The 21,009-nt window shown below is 39.1% G+C and overlaps 1 protein-coding gene across 4 annotated transcripts in view; it reads right to left on the reverse strand.

Annotated features, from left to right (window-relative positions):
- The window catches only part of LOC128685674 (rho family-interacting cell polarization regulator 2), a 535,723-nt gene that overhangs the window by 229,612 nt on the left and 285,102 nt on the right, over positions 1 to 21,009 (reverse strand). For all 4 annotated transcript variants that reach the window (XM_070088105.1, XM_070088106.1, XM_070088107.1 and 1 more), the window contains one exon: positions 2,334 to 2,546. In XM_070088105.1, coding sequence (XP_069944206.1) covers positions 2,334 to 2,546 — 213 coding nt within the window. The remainder of the gene's footprint in view (positions 1 to 2,333; positions 2,547 to 21,009) is intronic.

Genomic DNA, 21,009 nt, shown 5'->3' on the forward strand with positions numbered 1-21,009 from the left:
CTACTACTGAACCATGGTGGCTACTACTGTACCATGGCAGCTACTACTGTACCATGGCAAATACTACTGTACCATGGCAACTACTACTGTACCATGGTGGCTAATACTGTACCATGGCAGCTACTACTATACCATGGCAGCTACTACTGTACCATAACAGCTACTACTGTACCATGGTGGATACTACTGTACCATGGCAGCTACTACTGTACCATGGCAGCTGCTACTGCACCATGGCAGCTACTACTGTACCATAACAGCTACTACTGTACCATGGTGGCTACTACTGTACCATGGTGCCTACTACTGTACCATGGCAGCTACTACTGTACCATGGCAGCTACTACTGTACCATGGTGGCTACTACTGTACCATGGTGGCTACTACTGTACCATGGTGGCTACTACTATACCATGGTGGCTACTACTGTACCATGGCAGCTACTACTGTACCATGGCAGCTACTACTGTACCATGGTGGCTACTACTGTACCATGGTGGCTACTACTGTACCATGGTGGCTACTACTGTACCATGGTGGCTACTACTGTACCATGGTGGCTACTACTGTACCATGGTGGCTACTACTGTACCATGGTGGCTACTACTGTACCATGGTGGCTACTACTGTACCATGGTGGCTACTACTGTACCATGGCAGCTACTACTGTACCATGGCAGCTGGGTGGCTACTACTGTACCATGGTGGCTACTACTATACCATGGCAGCTACTACTGTACCATGGTGGCTACTACTGTACCATGGTGGCTACTACTGTACCATGGTGGCTACTACTGTACCATGGTGGCTACTACTGTACCATGGTGGCTACTACTGTACCATGGCAGCTACTACTGTACCATGGTGGCTACTACTGTACCATGGTGGCTACTACTGTACCATGGCAGCTACTACTGTACCATGGTGGCTACTACTGTACCATGGTGGCTACTACTGTACCATGGTGGCTACTACTGTACCATGGCAGCTACTACTGTACCATAGTGGCTACTACTGTACCATGGTGGCTATTACTGTACTTAGTTAATATGAATATTGCACAGTCAATTATTTTGTTTCTTATATTTTCTCTTGTCTTTGTTAGATATACTATATAAAAAATGTTAGGTTACTTTCTTTTCATTTTTAATACATTTAAAACTGCATATACACAGGAATGGTAGAGGGAGTGAGTAAGAGCACATGTCAACACAAGTTTGTAAATATACAGTGAAACGTAAAGTTGCGTTTACTTTTATTTCTAAAATTCTCAACTCATGTTTACCAAAAAATTATAAGCTAACCATAAATGCACCAATTAATCATATACAAAAAATGAAATGAATTTAGTCAGAAAACAACTGAGAAAATATCCAAAATCAGCCATAATCTTTATACAACAAAATCAGGAAAAAATTCCACATACGATACAAATATAGACCATACAGACACATGCCAAAAATAAATGCAATTCCTTAAAAATAATGAGAAAAAGTCAAACTCAAAATTCAATCATGATTCTCTTCTCCTTTACCCTCCCTTCCCCCTCTTCCCTCACTCAGTTTTGGAATGAAAAATACACATGTTATAAATGTGTGAACACACATCACCCAACTACTCTTTCCTTCCTACGTCCACCCCTAGGCCAGACTTTGTGTCATCACAACCCAGTTTCATCTGGCTGGGTGTCCATTCTCTTCTGACTTGGCACAAGACACTCACACTGAAAACCAGCCATGAGATTTCACTCAGAATATGCATACTGTGCAAAATGTACAGACTAAAGATAAGTACACAGTTGTTTATAATATTTACCTGTCACCTTATAGACCTGTCACCCTAAAGTCCATTAAACCTGCCATATTGCAAAACATTTAACAGCTTCCACTTCACACTCCTTTGACAGTGTTTTAGAACCTTCAAGGATGGTTGTTGTCCCTCACTCTATTCCCTACTCAGCAAATATATCTTTTTTCTTTCTTACTGCTATAGTAGCAGTAATATTATAGTATCTCAAAGAATTTCAAGGAACAAGTATATTTCTTTTACAATTCTGCAAGTTTAAATTTAAAAAGCTGAATTTTTCGATGCATAAGTGAAAAAAAAGTCTTAAAACTACATTTGCATGATTATAACCAGTTGCAAACAAAAAAGTTAATGAAGCATGGGAGAGTGCAGCATTCTAGCATATTTTTCTCTAAGTAAATTAATATTTTGTTGAGGATAATTTATTTATTTTTAGGAAAGATATCGGAGATTAATGTGATATAAAATATGATCAACCAATCTCATAATGCAACAGATTGACTGATAATGAAATAAATATTAAATACCTGACTATCTGTTCTCCTTGAAAGTCCCTGATAATCAGAGACAGGGCTGTTACTGTCTGTCCTAGTGGAAAGAGCTGCATGGGATGAAAGTAATCCCCGATATTCAGACAGAGGACTTGCACTATCAGCTGTGGAGCTTCGTGCAGACATACTGCCAAAACTGCTGTCGTGATCACACTCCGGGGACAGGCTGCTGTCCTTGCCAGAGGGAACCTGTAGAACCCCAAAGGTACTAAAAATTAGCTATCAAATTATTGCTATCATTTTTCTCCTAACGTGTAACGACTTGAACTCGTGTATCCCTGGGAGTGCTAAGAGTAAAGATACATAGTATTATAATTAATACCTAGAAAGTGCTAGAGGTATTAGTTACAAATCTACATACTTAAAAAACTATTTATATAACTGGAGGCATGGCAGATGGTACAAAATACCTACAGTACAAGAAACTATATTAGCATAAAGGTTAAGGTTTTTCAATACCCTCCCATTAAATACAAGAAGAATTACCAACAAACTCCTGTCTCTAGCTTTAACTCAATAAGTTCTTGCAAACCAATAAATGATCAACCACGCTGTTTTGCCTCTATCAAATTACAAGTCTCAGCCACCAATAGTCTGACTCACCATGTCATCAACTGCTGTGGAGGTGGTGATCAATGAAGGTAATGTATTTACAAGAGTGTGAGATTACCGAGATACATGTGATTACAGGCATATCACAATATTGTAAACACTTTTTCTTCCAACTCTTCCTCAATATACTTTTGGCTACAATTTTTCAACTTCATTTACTCACCTAACCCAGTAAACACAAAGAAGACTTTTTTTTTTTTTTAGCGATGCTGGATACATTGGCAATGTGTTCTCAGTTTTCAGTCTCATGGGTTACTCTTTAGGTATAAACAAGTCTACTCACAAGCACCTCCACCAACTGCCAGAAATAAATGAAGAACGTGGGTAGCTACAAGGTGCTTACTGCACAAGAAAGTAGTGAGAAAATATTTTCTTCTGTATGAAAAATACATTATACATAGGTGGGAGCAAGGAGAATACCCACCATACTGTTGGAGTAGCTGTGATTATCTTTTTTCAGTATGATCAAAACAAATATAAAAGGGAAGGCAGACTTTAGCATTGATGTGCTTGTAGCATTTGCATATCTTAAGCAAAGATATGCCAAATTCTATTATTCTAGAAATAAAGTAATTAGAGAAGCTTGTTGAAATGCTGCAAGTGTTGCAAGTGAGTTAAGGAGAGACTTCTTATGCACTACAGGAGAAATATGGGAGGAAAAGTAGCATCTGGTGCTGATATGTTAGCAGCAATTTATGTATCAGTATAGTACCCATTGAAGCTGACACAGACAAACAGAGATAAGAATGATGATACAGAAAGAAAGAGCAATAAAGATAAAGAGTGATTTAGACACACAAAGAGCAATACCAAGTAGACTCATGGAAGCAGTGATGAAGATTTTCAAATCTAACATGTACAAAAATGGTGAAATTCACAAGGGAAGACAAACCTACAAGAGACTACCTTGTTTCCACATTATGAGAAAATATAGAAAAAACTAAGACGAATTACAGTGGACCCTCATTTGTCATAAGGCTCAAAAGTCGTAATTTTCGAAAATCGTAACGTTTTTTTCATCAAAACATTGACTCGAAAATCATCGTTTGACTCGCAAACAGTCGTTGGTCTCGGACGTGTATGCATGGCAGCCTCACATTCCATTCCCAGCCAGTATGCCATTGTTTATCAGTGAGTGAGGATGATCCCACGAGTTTATACGATACATTTCATAATATGTATTCCATTCGTTTTAGTGCTTGCCACTGCTAAATAAGCCACCATGGCTCAAAGAAAGCCCCTAGTGCCAGCCCTTTGGTAAAGAATGTGGGAAACACACATAATTTAAGAAAAAGTTTGTAGAAAAATATGAAAGTGGTGGTGGTAGAGTGGTATCAGTTGTGATAGTGGTAGAGAGTGGTAGTGATGGTGGTGGGGGTGGTAGCAGTTGTGATAGTGGTAGAGGGTGGTAGCAGTTACGACAGTGGTAGAGGGTGGTAGTGATAATGGTAGAGGATGGTAGTGGTTGTGATGGTGGTAGAGGGTGCTTTCTTCAGTGATTCAGCAACTGTACTAACTCCCCCAGTGTTGTTGGAGTTACATAGGGCTACAGAAAACACCGCCGCCTCAGCTGCTGCTTCACCAACGTTATGGACGGCTTATGCTCTCAGTGGCCCTTATACACCCAACAACAACACAACACCTCTAGTGACATACATAATGACTTTTTTATTCATTCTAGAGTAGTATATTCCATGTTTCTATGTTATTAATATTGTTTATTATGTCATATTAGTTGAATTGTGATAGATAAATAAGCCATAGAGTTGATATTAGTGGTATATTCTCCAACAATAAACTTGCCTCCCCTCCCTCTGCCCCATCTGCCATACACCAACAAGAGTCTTCAATAAAGGTAAGTATGATGTTAAATGTTCATTTATACATTTTATTAGTGCTTTACATTTATTTGGCATTCTTTTTTGCATGTACATCTATATTTAAGCTAGGGAAGTGACCCCTGAAGTGACCTTGAGTCCTTATGGAGGGAGATTCCCCTTCCATACAGTAACTTCGCTTCCCTGTCCCCTCCTCCCTGTCTTCCATTCATCAACAACAGCCTTCAATAAAGGTAACTGTCATGTTGAATGTTCATTCTTTTGTGCATGTAAATCTATCTTCAAGGTAAAAAAAAAATTTTGTTGATACTTCTGGGTGTCTGGAAAGAATTAATTGGATTTACATTATTTCTTTTGGGGAAAATGGATTCGCAAATCGTCAATTTCGGTAATAGTCACACTCTCTGGAACGAATTAATTACGATAAATGAGGGTCCACTGTACTAGGAATTGATGGTGAATTAAAGATCTCACATAGAGCTTCAGAGATACTTGTAGGATTTATGATAAATAGACTAGAGAGTGGGCTACTTTTCAATCTTTCCAACTATACCAAGTAGACTTGAAGACCAAAAACTGTCCCAATTAAATAGCCCATAGTAGAGAATCTAGTCTCAACAAATTGTTGAAAATTTGTCTATGCATGAGAGAGCTCTGCTTCTTAACTATGAGAGTTCATTATGTTCAGGACTCTCACCTCAATAACTCAGGCAATTTGCATTAGCATATCCCTCTATAGCTCTTATCCTCACTAACCACAGGAGTAGCTGTGGCACAGCAGTGGCAGACCAAATCAGCCTCTTTCATTACATCTGTCATAGGATCAGAGGGAAAGAAAATAAGACATGAAGAAGTTATCATCATGAAAAGAATTCTTATTACAGTACTATTACAGTATTATTAAATTCATGGGGAAGCTTTAAACCCACAGAGGTCACACAACACCAGGTGAATGAGAGACAGTACAGTGGACCCTCGCCTAACGAATGCATTGCATAATGTTAAATCCGCCTAGCGATACATTTTAACGCAAAAATTTTGCCTCGGCTAACACTAAAAAACTCACCCAACACGATTCGTTCCATTCGAGACGTGTCCACGTGTGGCCTGAGTGCGCCTCACTTGTCCCGTGGGTGCCAGTGTTTACAAGCCAGCCACCGTGGTCGCATCCAAACATACAATCGGAACATTTCATATTATCACAGCCTTTTTAGTGATTGCACCTGCAAAATAAGTCACCATGGGCCCCAAGAAAGCTTCTAGTGCCAACCCTACAGCAAAAAGGGTGAGAATTACTATGGACATGAAGAAAGAGATCATTGCTAAGTATGAAAGTGGAGTGCGTGTCTCCGAGCTGGCCAGGTTGTACACAAAACCCCAATCAACCATCGCTAATATCGTGGCCAAGAAAACAGCAATCAAGGAAGCTGTTCTTGCCAAAGGTGCAACATTGTTTTTGAAACAGAGATCACAAGTGATAGAAGATGTTGACAGACTGTTATTGGTGTGGATAAACGAAAAACAGATAGCAGAGATAGCATCTCTCAAGCGATCATATGTGAAAAGGCTAGGAAGTTGCATGACGATTTAATTAGAAAAATGCCTGCAACTAGTGGTGATGTGAGTGAATTTAAGGCCAGCAAAGGTTGGTTTGAGAGATTTAAGAATCGTAGTGGCATACATAGTGTGATAAGGCATGGTGAGGCTGCCAGCTCGGACCAAAAAGCAGCTGAAAAATATGTGAAGGAATTCAGGGAGTACATAGACAGTGAAGAATTGAAACCTGAAAAAGTGTTTAATTGTGACGAAACAGGCCTGTTTTGGAAACAAATGCCAAGCAGGACCTACATTACTCAGGAGGAAAAGACACTCCCAAGACATAAGCTTATGAAAGACAGGCTTACTCTGTTGATGTGTGCTAATGCTAGTGGTGATTGCAAAGTGAAGCCTTTATTGGTGTATCACTCTGAAACTCCCAGAGTGTTCAGGAAAAACAATGTCCTCAAGGCTAATTTGTGTGTGATGTGGAGGGCAAACAGTAAGGCATGGGTCACTAGAGACCTTTTCTATGACTGGTTACACCATGCATTTGCCCCCACTGTGAAAAATTACTTCCTGGAAAATAAATTGAACCTTAAGTGCCTCCTGGTATTAGACAATGCTCCTGGTCATTCTTCAGATGTGGCAGAGTGACTTTCTGGGGACATGAGCTTCATTAAGGTGAAGTTTTTGCCTCCTAATACCACTCCTCTCCTGCAGCCCATGGATCAGCAGGTCATTGCAAACTTTAAAAAACTCTACACAAAAGCTATGTTTGAAAGGTGCTTTGTAGTGACCTCAGAAACTCAAGTGACTCTAAGAGAGTTTTCGAGAGATCACTTTAGCATCCTCAATTGTGTAAACATTATAGGTAAGGCTTGGGAGGAAGTGACTAAGAGGACCTTGAACTCTGCTTGGAAGAAACTGTGGCCAGAATGTGTAGACATCAGAGATTTTGAAGGATTTGAAGCTAACCCTGAGAAACCTATGCCAGTTGTGGAATCATTGAGGAAGTCCTTGGGGTTGGAGGTTAGTGGGGAGGATGTGGAAGAGTTGGTGGAGGAGGACAATGAAGAACTAACCACTGATGAGCTGCAAGATCATCTTCAACAGCAAGAAGCCAGACCTGAGGAAACTGCTCCAGAGGAGGGGATAGAGAAATTAGATTAAGGAAATGTGTGCAATGTGGCTTAACCCGTAAAAGGTCCAAGCAGATCTACGTTCACGTGTGTAGTGCTACAAAAGTAGATCTACGTTTTTTTTACATGTTTTCAAATATAACAAAAAAAAAGTAGATCAAAGTTTTTTTTACACATTTTCAAATGTAAAAAAAACAAAAGAAGATCTACTTTTTTTTACATACTTTCAAATGTTGAAAAAAACATATATGTTTGGACCGTTTACGGGTTAAAGTGCAAACCTTTTTTTTATGAAAATCACCCTCACACAGCTATTGCAAGCTGTGCTGGTGACTATTACACTGACAATGTTGTGAAACACTTTAGGAATGTCATAAAGGAACGGGAGGTACAGGCCTCTATGGACAGATATGTTGTGAGACAGAGGTCCAGTGACTCTCAAGCTGGTCCTAGTGGCATTAAAAGAAGAAGGGAAGTAACCCCAGAAAAGGACTTGACACCTCAAGTCCTAATGGAAGGGGATTCCCCTTCTAAACATTAACACCATCCACACTCTCCTGTCCTCCCATCCCATCAATCATCACCAGATCTTCAATAAAGGTAAGTGTCAGGTAATTGTACATGTCTTCTTCAGTTTGTGTGTATTAAAATTAATATTTCATGTGGTAAATTTTTTTTTTTTTCATACTTTGGGGTGTGAGGAATGGATTAATTTGATGTCCATTATTTCTTATGGGAAAAATTAATTCGGCTAACGATAATTTCGCTTAACGTTGAGTTCTCAGGAACGGATTAATATCATTAGGCGAGGGTCCACTGTAGTTTATTTCTTGGAACAAGAGCCTGTGGAAAGAATCAAAGGATCTCTCTTCAAGGATATTGTCAAAACTCTCCACCCACCACGAAAAGGACCCCAGGTAATCAGTCCCTCAGCCTGGAGTCTGTGTGATCATATTAAGTAAGTTTATTCAGGTTAACACAAATACAGTTACATAGATTATCATACATAGCAGCATATGTGTAAACAACCTAGGAAAACCCAAAAAAGTCAAAGTGACTAATTTCCACTGGGGTCCTTTGACTCCAATTTGATCTCCAACCATTCTTCTCTGTATTTGGACCAAGGAAGCCACTGGTTGGCAAAATGTTTACCCACTAGAGATACCCAAGTGTTACAAAAGATGAAGTGGGATGACACATGTGCACCTACAACAACCAAAAATTATCCCTAACAAAAAGCATGAGAAGGAGGGGCAGCAAGCTTCATAAGAGTCTCCAAAACAAGAAAGTATGTAGACCTTGAACATCACTACATCTTCCTTATAGTAAATTCAGAGGCCCTTGGCTCATGGGGAAAAATGCATGATCAAGTTCCTGAAAGGATAAGCAGAGCATTGAGGTTTTGGTTCCAGTATCACAATGTTATGATCCAGAGAGGTAAAGACTGTTGCCATCCAGAGCCCACACTCTGCCCATGAGGAGAATGATGATGCTTGTAAAATATAAATGTTGATATGTTCATCTTTGCATGTGTAACAATCCACAGTCCAACTGATTACAACAATTGCAAAAAGCATAATTTTAAAAATGGGTGTGGCAAGATAAGAAAATGCTCAAACACCCATAAGAATAACATAAAATATTTCCATGAAGTTCATTTGCAATATTTCTTAAAATCTATGAATCCTTAACAATATAGAGATGGTAAACACTACTGCACTGTACATGAACTGAATACAGGAGGGCCCCACTTATACAGCAGGTTAGGTTCTGGGTTACTACTGTAAAGGAAGAATCACTGTATGGTGAAATATAACCTTCTTTTTTCACTTTCAAATGCATATAAAAGCCTGATAACATGTTTACACTATCATATATTAAGTGAGCAATAGAGCTAGGCCTAAATGATGCATATAGAGTACATACATTACTTATCTTAAAATATTTTTGTCCTTAGCTTATAGTGAGTGGTGAATATATTTATTGGACGAATATATTAATTGTAAGAATGGATATGAGTGAAAACTGTTGTATTAGTGAAACACCATAAAGCAAAGCGCTGTAAGGTGGGACCCTCCTGTCTTTATAGTAGAAACCCCAACTTATGATGTTCTGACTTAAAATATTCTACATTTATGAAACTGGCACTTTGGAACCAAATAATAATTCAAGAACACTAATCTGTAGTTTTGATCATTCCAAATGCTCAAAGAGAAATTATTTTCAATGAACAGTATTTGCTCAACTATTTTTTTCATATCTTGCGTATGTTCCTTTTATCATGTACAGAGAATTCATGTTTGTCTGGAACAGATCAATAAATATGGTACAGCAGAGTTGATAATTACAATTTTTCTTCTGAAATAGCAGAGAACTCTTTTCTGAAGGTAATGACACCAAAAATATGAAATGTGATGGAAAAACTTATGGAATTACAGAGGAACAAGGTTGATGGTCTGGGCACAGTTTAGGAATCAGAAATTTTTCCCAATTTCAGTCCTATTATAAGTCAATGTCACTGCTCAATTCGACCAAATTCTTAGCTATTTCACTTGCATGTCTTCTATTCTAATCACTGAGCACAAGAACTACTCTTGTCAGCATAGTTGCTGAATCCCCTTACATGTGTTGTATAGATTAGCTGAGCATTATAGTATCATCCATGTGTTTATATAGAAGACCCCTTAGGCTGAGTGACTGTTTGTGTGACGTCACAGGATGCAGCTTGAGTGTGAGCGAGATACCTCAGTCTCAGTCGGCGTTTGACACAGGCTAGGACAAGGCAGAGGCTGGGCTCCATCTCCCATTACCATAGTCTGACAATATATCATTACCATCCAACCAGTGTGTCTACCTTCAACCCTCAATATCTCCATTTAAGAACCCCTACGACAAATGGTGGCAATGGAGGGCCTGTAATCCTGACGATTACAGCGATTTCTGGAGATAAGTTTCTACCAAGCCGGCTGCCATCTTGTGAGTAGGCCTGCCGAGCAGGGTACGCTCGACCTACCCCAGCCAGCTACCTCAAGCCAGCTACTCTCTCGAGCTTCTACCAGCCACTACATTATTCACTGATCAGTCTCTTTGTATTAGTGTTTATCTGCTTATTTGCATCACTCCCGAGGGGTTGACCCGAGTTTGCAAAATAAGCCAGCTTCCAGTCTGTGGTGGGGGAGTCAGAACAACCGAGTCCAGTCCAGCCTAGCCTACTCCATCCAGTTCTTTTGCCTGCCAAGCCAGCTTCCACCCCTGCTGTGCTCATTGTGAGAAGTTCTCAAGCTATTCTGTGTGAAGGGTTAAAATAAACCAGCTAGCAACTAACCAAGGTGTCTTACCCCAGTATTCAAGTAAGCCACGTGAGTAGTCTTCATCGCTTGTGATTCAAGCTCCAAGCCATTCTGAGTGCTCTTTTTCATCCTTGTGGTGTTGTGGTATTTCGTGGGTGTATTTTAAGCCAGCCGGCTTAGAATTATCTTCACGGCAGTGTGGGTGTCCTCAGTGAGGCTTATGCCGTTCATCCGATAGGCCCACGACCACGTGTGTCTCACCACCCCCGGTCTTAGCCCTGTTAAGCCCACCCACCCACTCACCACACGGCCTCAGACACCTCACTCAGCCATTAACCCACTCACCCAACCTCTACCAGTGTTTTGGTACACTATGAGGGGTTATAGCACCATATTTTAAGGACCACATAGGGGGTCAAGAGGTAGAGTGTGTTTTGCGCCATCATTGAAAGCCTCCTGTGTGTGTCTATCGTTGATTTAAGCGCAATTCTATGATCAAGTGTGCTGAGGAGCAGTGAGTCAGCAACCAGTCTCATCTACTCTCCACTGCCATCAACCTTATTCTTCACAAAGTCGTTGCAGCGATAATATTTTTCATAGAGACATTTGCGAGTGTTGAGACATTTCTTTTTGTGTTTCCAGTGATTTTTTTTTCTCTTAGTGACATTCAGTGACTCTCGATCAGACTCAGTGTTTGTTTGCAATAATCTTTTTATCTCCTTAATTCAGTGTTAATTTTCATGCATTATCTTATGTCTGTTGTGTTGTGTGTCTTTTTATACACTTGAAATAAGTACTTAGTGTTTTTCCTTTGTTGTGTGTGAAACATATGAGCAGTATAGAACTTGTGTTTACACTTCAGAATCACCTAGTGTTCTCAGTATTCCAGTGAAGTATTTCAGTAATTTTTCACCTTATATTCTGCATCACAACCCAATGTTGTCTCAGTTATATATAATTTTTTTCATCCCAGCATTTGTGTATTCTTGTTTTGTTCCCTGTGTGTTGAACATTCTTGTGTTCATATTCTTTCATTTAGCCAGTGTCTAATTTGTCTTATTTCCACAGACAATAGTGCCATTGTTTTGTGCAAGCAAGATAATTATTATCTTATCAAAGTTTTCACACATCAAGTTTCATTGCAAGAAAATTCTAGTATTGTGTTTATGTTGATGTGTTGTGTTCTACATCACTGTAAGTGTTCAAACTTTTTGTTGTGTGTTTTAGCACCTATTATTATTTTTCATGTTTCATTGAACAAATTCACTCTTAGTGCAATTTTTAAGTTCTTCTTTTAGAGTAAATTGTTCTTTTGCTTGTTGTGTGTTGTTTAAGTTGTAGTTAAGAGTTAAAGTGTTCAATCAGTTCATTCCTTGATATATTTCTTTTCTTGTGTGTGTAATAATTTTTTTATTACTGCACATTGACTCATTTTGCAATAATTCTTGTGCAAACATTGTGTTGCCATTAAAAAATTTTCTTGCAGAGATTTTGTGCAGTGTTGTGCAATACTTTTTGATTAGCAGTTGTTATTTGCAATATTGCTACAGTTTATATCAGTGCAGTTTCATATGCTCTGTTCTGTGCATAATATTTTATTCTGTCTGTGCCATTTTATTTTATTTCAGTGAATTGTGTCCCAGTTTGTTTTATTTTTGCATAAGCTTTATTGAGTCCATTTTATCATTTTATTGTGTATTTCCCTGTTGCATTGAGAGTAAAGACAACTCACTGTGCCATTCATTCAATTTAAAGTAAAAGTTGAGCAAATTAGATTTGAGTAAAGTACAAGTTCTCTTGATTTTCAAAGTGTTGTTTGTTCAGATAGGCATTTTCTCTGTGACTGAGTTTCTTTGCTTACTGTGTGACCTGTCAATTTTTAATTACTTATGCAAAATAGTTAAGCATTTTCTTCCCGTTTAAGCTTACTGTGTCATTCTTTCTATTTTTTTTTGCCTTATGCCCTTCAGTAAGTTCACTGAGAAGATGTCCCAGTCACTTTTGAATGTTCACTTAGTGTATCATGCCAGTCAAAGTCAATATGAATCAGTCCACAGTACCAATATTCCCTTACTGACTGAAAGACAATACCTAGACCTCGAGCAATGTGTTTGTTCTCACAGCTTGTATCTGAGATTTGTTAAAGTGCTGCGAAATGTGAAGTTCAGATTAAGTTCCTATAGATCCGTGAATTACTTATTAACGTAGCCGAGCGGTCAGGCACTAGTAACTCTGTCACTCCCATCTGTGTTCCACCTACACCTTCAGACTTGCAGGATAGTGTTTCGTTGCCTCAAGTGTCCGGGGACACCCAGACTGCCTTGAGTGCACAACCTATCCCTGCAATGTCTGCTAGTTCAAGTAGTAGTTTCTCCACAGGGGATGCCTTGTCAGAAAACGATTACTTGAAACTAGTAATGCCATCTCTTGTTGATGTGACATGCTGTCTGCAGAAAGACATCTCTGTTACAGCTAGTGCTCTCACTAGTGTGTCTGTTTTTGTTCCTAATGTTCCAGATGGTGATCCCATCCTAGTTAACAGTAATCAGTGCATTGTAAGAAGTTATTTCTCGAGTAATTTTCACATGTTGTTAACGTTTCTAAGTGAAGTTTCTTTATAGCTGATACCTCGTGTCACTGTGTGCGACTCAGATTGAATATCAGCATTGTTGACCGTGTTCATTTATTTTCTCCTGTGCTTGCAGTTTGAGATAGTAGATTCGTTCTCCTTTGCTCATATTGCGTGTTATAGCGTAAATTTTTCAACCGGGGATAGTCATCCACTCCACCGAGTTTGTTCATTCCTCCAGCAAGAAAGAACCGATCCCTTGTGTTCTGGTGATTCGATTCATGCTCCAGGAAGATCTTATTCTGACTGTGAAGCCAGCAGCACCCATTAGTGACTCTGTAATGAGCCAAGAATTACTGTATCGAATAGTCGAGTTATGTACTCCTAGCAGAAGTTAGTAATTCCACAGTCACTAGTGAATGTAGCTGTATCTTTTGTAGATACTCATTCAGATCTCCCTCAGTCAAGGCATGTGTTAGCCATTGCAGAGGAATTCGATCCTCCCAGAGAGGATAACCATTCTGCATACGTAAACCTTACCCTCGCAGAATTGGGTTTAAATGTAAACAGCCTGTATAATTAGATGTCCGAGATGAATGAAACCGTCAACTGTGTGTTTTGTTATTAGCTGATTAGTTTGTCAGAAATTTTCGTGTTCACGTTCCCTCCGAATTCTGAGAATTTAGCAATAGTCTGTGCTCACCAGATGCCTTTGCTGTTAATTTCACCTTGTATATACAGTATATATTTATTCTTCCTCAGAATCCATAGAGTGCATGAATACAGATCGATCGATCAATTCCATCCATATTGTACAATGATTTGTTCTTATAGTTTGTAATGCATTACGTTAAAACTCATTACGTTAAAAGTGATTACGTTAACACCCATTACGTAAAACTCATTTTGTTAACATCCATTATGATACCATCCATTAGTTCTAAGTTATATATGAATTTGTTATTGTATAGAATCAGCCCAGAACCACCTGCCTGTTCAGCCTATAGGATAGTAGTGTATGTCGAGAAGACATACGTAACATGACCGAGCTGTCAGCATAGCTGCTGAATCCCCTTACATGTGTTGTATAGATTAGCTGAGCATTATAGTATCATCCATGTGTTTATATAGAAGACCCCTAAGGCCGAGTGACTGTTTGTGTGACGTCACGGGATGCAGCTTGAGTGTGAACGAGCTACCTCGGTCTCAGTCGGCGTTTGACACAGGCTAGGACAAGGCAGAGGCTGGGCTCCATCTCCCATTACCATAGTCTGACAATATATCGTTACCATCCAACCAGTGTGTCTACCTTCAACCCTCGATATCTCCATTTAAGAACCCCTACGATACTCTATAAAGTATACAGAGGTGAGTAATTTGGTAAATTTTACATAAATTTAAATAAATTCCAATTTAAAAACAAAGTCCGAAATAAACACTTGGACTTGAGGCATTCCAGACACTAAAGCAACATCTATTTATTTATTTATTTATTTAATGTCTTTGCAAACAGTACATTGAGATTGTGTATATACAATTGTGGGTTGCAATGCAGAGAGAGCCTCTATTATGCCTAGGCATTATGGGCCAACTTAACATTATTGGCTTACATTCTACTTAATACTAAGGAGTATATCATAGTTGTACAATAGGATAGTAATTATTTCATAGTTGTACAGTAGAATATTAATTATAAATTAATCAAAATTTGTATAATACAAAGATATATTTATATTCGAAAATGCTTTTGTGAAAAACAATGATTCAATTATATTCCTGTCAACAATGGATAAAAGGTTCAATGTGATTGTTTCACTTATGATGTGGGAGTACATAGGTGAGTAAATGTATACTGAGTATTTAGCATTTAGTCTAGGGTGATTAAGTGTCTTTTGAGAAGAGTCTTAAATTGACTTTCAGACTGGGTTACTTTAATATCTTCTGGTAATGAATTCCATATTTTGGGGCCCTTTATGTGCATAGTTTTTACACAGTGTGATATGGACACGAGGTATATCAAAAAGAGATCTGTGTCTTGTGTTGTGGTCATGTGTCCTGTTTAGGTTGGTGAGGAAAAGTTTGAGTGGGGGGTATATATTTGTGTGTATTTTTCTGTGTATGTAGTAGGCACATGAATAAGTATGGATGTTCTTAATGGTAAGCAGATTCAGATTTTTGAAAATTGGTGGAGTATGCTGGTGGGAGTGGGAATTTGTTATCATTCTTACTGCTGCCTTTTGCTGGGTTATTAGGGGTTTTAGGTGATTGGATGTTGTTGATCCCCATGCACAAATTCCAAATGTAAGATAAGGGTATATGAGTGAATGGTACAGTGCCAAGAGAGCTGATTGTGGAACGTAGTACCTTATCTTTGATAGTATGCCTAAAGTCTTGGAGATTTTCTTGGTGATTTGTTGAATGTGTGTCTGGAACTTAAGGCTATTGTCAAGGTGGATACCTAGGAATTTTCCCTCTGTGAGTCTTGTGACTGATGATCCATTTAGCGTAATGTTAATTGGATCATTTGCAGCTTTGTTTCCAAACTGAATGAAATAGGTTTTATCAGTGTTCAGGGTAAGTTTGTTAGTCATCATCCAGGCAGATATTTTCTCTAATTCAGCATTGACTGTGTTTGCTAGTATGACTGCGTTTGGGTGGAAAAATACATATGTAGTGTCATCTGCAAATAATATGGGTTTGAGTAGCTGTGATGCATTCGGTAGATCATTGATGTAGATGAGAAAGAGGAGTGGTCCAAGGACACTTCCCTGTGGGACTCCTACTGTGATTTTTGGGTGGAGGAGTTTGCATCATTTGCATACACATATTGAGTTCTGTTACTAAGGTATGACTTTAGGTAGTTGAGGGAGTGGCCTCTGATACCATAGTGCATTAATTTGGAGTACAGTAGTTCATGGTCGACTGTATCAAAAGCTTTACGTAAATCAATGAAAATGCCCAGTGGGGCTTCTTTCTTTTCAAGTGCGGTATATATTAGGTCTAGAATGTGTATGATAGCATCATTTGTGTTTTTATTATTCCTGAATCCAAACTGACAAGGGTTTAATATGTTGTGTGAAATGAGGTAGGAATAGATCCATCTATGAATTAATTTTTCAAAGATTTTAGAGAGCAGTGGTAAGTTAGATATTGGTCTATAGTTATTCAAGTCAGCTTGGTCACCTCCTTTATGGATCGGAGTGACCCTCGCTATTTTGAGGATTGTTGGGAAGGTAGATGATTCAATGGATTTGTTAAAGAGCGTTGCAATAATTGGTGACAATACTTGAGAAGCTTTTTTGTACATAAAAGCAGGCAAGTTGTGTATGTCTCATGCCTTGTTTTTAACCCTTTCAGGGTTCGTCCCGTAGATCTACGGCTTTACGTTCAGGGTCCAAACCGTAGATCTATGCCAAAATTCTAGCGGGGTCAAATTTAGCACCAGAAGGCTGGTAGGCCTATATCTGAGAGAATGGGTCTGGGTGGTCAGTGTGCACACCGTAGAAAAAATCTGGACGCCCGCATGGCATTGTGGGAACGCCGGCAAAGTAGCTTTGTTCATAGTGCCTGGCGGCAAGGAAGCTCTCACTCCCCACTCACTCTCCAGGCGAATTCTGACTCTCCTCTTCACAACTTACAGTTCTAAGACTGATGGAAGTGGAGCTGAAGACAAATTCTATGGTTTTGAGTCATATGGTACCATTGTGCCATATGGTACAATGGTACCATATGGTACAATGGTGCTATGTCATACAATGGTATATGGTACAATGGTATCATATGGTACAATGGTATCATATGGTACAATGGTACCATATGGTACAATGTACCATATAGTACATTGTACCATATGGTACATTATACCATATGGTACAGGGACCCTAATGGAAATAAGTCTGTCTGACTTTTTTGGGTTATCCTAGGTTCTCCAAACATATGCTGCTAAGCATGATATTCTATGTAACTTTATTTGTGTATAACTAAATAAACTTACTTATGATGTCACATGCACTTGAGTAAGTTTATTCAGGTGTACAGAAATACAATTACATAGATTATCATACATAGCAGCATACGTATAAAATCCTAGGATAACCCAAAAAAGTCAGGGTGACTTATTTCCATAGTTATCCCTGTATCTGTACCATATGGTCTCCTGTACTGTATGGTACTCTGTACCATATGGTACCCTGTGCCATATGGTACAATGTGCCATATGGTACCCTGTGCCATATGGCACCCTGCACCATATGGTACCCTGAATCGTATGTTATCCTGTACTGCATGGTACCCTATACTATATAGTACAATGTACCATATGGTACCCTGTAACATATGATACCGTGTACCATATGGTCAATAGGTGTTGGTGGCATGAGATACCAGCCAAGACTGAGTGAGTGACGACGCAAGCTAGCTACTGACTCCACAGTTTCCCCAAGTGCTTTGTCATCCACCTCAAGGAACGCGTCAAGTTCCTATACACTTGTAAATATATAATAGAACATTACTAATATATAACATTTTTGCATATTTTTGTTGTAAACAACTATTGTAAACAAAATAATAATGAAAATATCAGTGTTTATTGTGTTGAATACAACAGTACCATATGGTACAATGAACCATATGGTATCATTGTATTGTATGGTACAATGTACCATATGGTACCATTGCATCATAGGGTACCATATGGTACCATTACACCATATACCATAAGGTACCATTGCACCATATGGTACCATTGTATTATATGGTACCATTGTATCATATGGTACCATTGTACCAAATGGTGCCATTGTACCATATGGTACCATTGTACCATATGGTACCATTGTACCATATGGTACCATTATATCATATGGTACCATGGTATCATGTGCCATTGTACCATATTGCATCATATGGTACCATTGTACCACTACCCTACCTTCCTCCTGACAAACATTAACAAACCACCACTTGAATACAACAAAGTCTCATTTAGACTCCATGACGAGGCCTCAATAAGGAAGTTCACAATTGACCTAGAGATTGTTGACTGGCCTACAGAATTCCCCAAGGCCAATGGTATTGATGACTGGACAGACATTTTTCTTAACAAATTACTTAGACTATACAACAAACATTGTCCTATAAAAATGAAACAGATCACAAACAAACGGCTTGGTTGCCCATGGCTAACCAGCACCATTCTGAAATCCATTGACAAGAAACACCAATATGAAAAGCAATATAGACAGGGCTTAATACACAAAGATATTCTTAAACACTATTCATCAGTTCTCACCAAAGTAATAAAGAAAGCCAAACAACTATACTACTCCAGTAGATTCACAGACACTAGAGGAGATATAAAAAAGACCTGGAAAACACTCTCTCAGATTCTAGGGACCCACAAACTGAAAAAAACCAAGAATATTGTCCTAACTAAACCTAATGAAACACCACTACATCCCACTGACACAGCTAACAAGATAAACGACTTCTTCTCAACCATAGGATCTAATCTCGCCAATAAAATCCCACATACTAATGCCCATGCCGGGGACTACCTAGATGGGAATTTCCCAAATTCCTTCTATCTTGCACCAACTGAGCCCTCGGAAGTCACCGAGATTATAAAGTCACTTAAAAACAACTCAGGGAATCTTTCTAATGTCCCACCATTACTGTACAAGCGAGCGGCCCATATCCTTTCGCATGCTATTTCATTACTTTTTAACAAGTCACTATAAACTAGCACCTTCCCGAAACTACTCAAGATGGCAAGGGTTACACCAATACATAAAGGTGGTGACCCTACAGACTTAAACAACTATAGGCCAATATCAAACTTACCATTGCTATCCAAAATCTTTGAGAAACTCGTGCACAGGAGACTGTATTCATTTATAACAGCACAAAACATACTCAACCCCTGCCAATTTGGATTTAGGAAAAATAAAAGCACTAATGATGCAATCATAAAAATGCTAGATCTGCTTTACACAGCATTGGAAAATAAGGAATATCCACTAGGAATTTTTATTGACCTAAGAAAAGCTTTTGACACAGTAGACCACGACATCCTACTCCACAAACTTGACCATTACGGTATAAGAGGCCATGCGCTTGCTTATTTCAAATCTTACCTTACTAATAGGTATCAGTATGTTACCATTAAAGACACAGCATCAACAACACGGCCACTTGATACTGGAGTTTCGCAGGGAAGTGTCCTTGGTCCCCTGCTCTTCCTCATATACATCAATGATCTTCCAAACGTATCCCAACACCTGAAACCCATTCTCTTTGCTGACGACACGACTTATGTCATCTCTCACCCTAATCTTGCCACCCTCAACACCATTGTTAACGAGGAGCTGATCAAAATATCGACTTGGATGACAGCCAATAAACTTACACTTAACATTGACAAAACCTACTATATTATGTTTGGTAGCAGAGCAGGAGATGCACAAATTAACATTAAGATCGACAACACTCTAATTACCAAACATAATGAGGGCAAATTCCTAGGCCTATACCTTGACAACAACCTGAATTTCAGCACCCATATCCAACACATAACCAAAAAAGTATCCAAAACAGTTGGGATCCTCTCCGAGATACGATACTACGTGCCGCAAAATGCCCTTCTCACACTATATCACTCACTTATTTATCCATACCTCACCTATGCTATTTGTGCTTGGGGATCAACTGCAGCAACACACCTAAAGCCAATAATAACCCAACAAAAAGCTGCAGTAAGAATAATCACTAAATCCCATCCCAGGCAACACACCCCCCCCACTCTTCATAGATCTAAACTTACTCCCTGTTCAGTACATCCACACTTACTACTGTGCAATCTACATCTACAGGACCTTAAACTCCAATATCAACCTTGACCTAAAATGCTTTCTTGATAGTTGTGACAGAACCCACAGGCATAACACCAGACACAAACATCTCTACGACATTCCCCATGTCCGACTAAACCTTTACAAAAATTCAATGTATGTCAAAGGCCCTAAAATCTGGAACACCCTACCTGAGAACTCTAGAACTGCAGACACATTCATCACCTTCAAAACTACCATTAGAAAACATCTTATCTCCCTGATAAACCCCATCAACTAACTACACGAATACCACCTGGTGGTTCACACTTACACTCACTCACCCATTTGACCATAAACAGAAATCACCCATGCTGCCTTCCCCACCAACCATGCTGTCATCCCCACCACCCACATGGAAATAAGTCACTTTGTCTGACTTTTTTGGTGGAAGATTGATAATCGTCTTGGTTGTCAGGACTATTTCTGGTATCCTGAGTATTGTTTTCGGTCACAAACTCCTCAAAACTACGAGATTCATCTTCACGGACGCTTCACTTTGTGTTAGAACTCTCACTTGGGAAGGGAAGGGAAGAGTCCCAGTTCACCGGGGAGTGAGGTATTTCTTACTGCGAGGCATGATGAATAAGGTGTACTGAAATGGCATTTCCACAATGCCCCACTGGCTCCCAATTTTTTTTATACTGCACACACTGAGCACACAGACCCATTCTCTCACATGCTGGCCTACCAGTTTTCTCCTGCTAGATTCAAAGCCGTTAGAATTTTGGTGTAGTACTACAGCACCAACACTAGATTGTAAGCCATAGTACCATGG

Source organism: Cherax quadricarinatus, chromosome 23 (genome assembly GCF_038502225.1).
Source record: "Cherax quadricarinatus isolate ZL_2023a chromosome 23, ASM3850222v1, whole genome shotgun sequence".
Lineage (NCBI taxonomy): Eukaryota > Metazoa > Arthropoda > Malacostraca > Decapoda > Parastacidae > Cherax > Cherax quadricarinatus.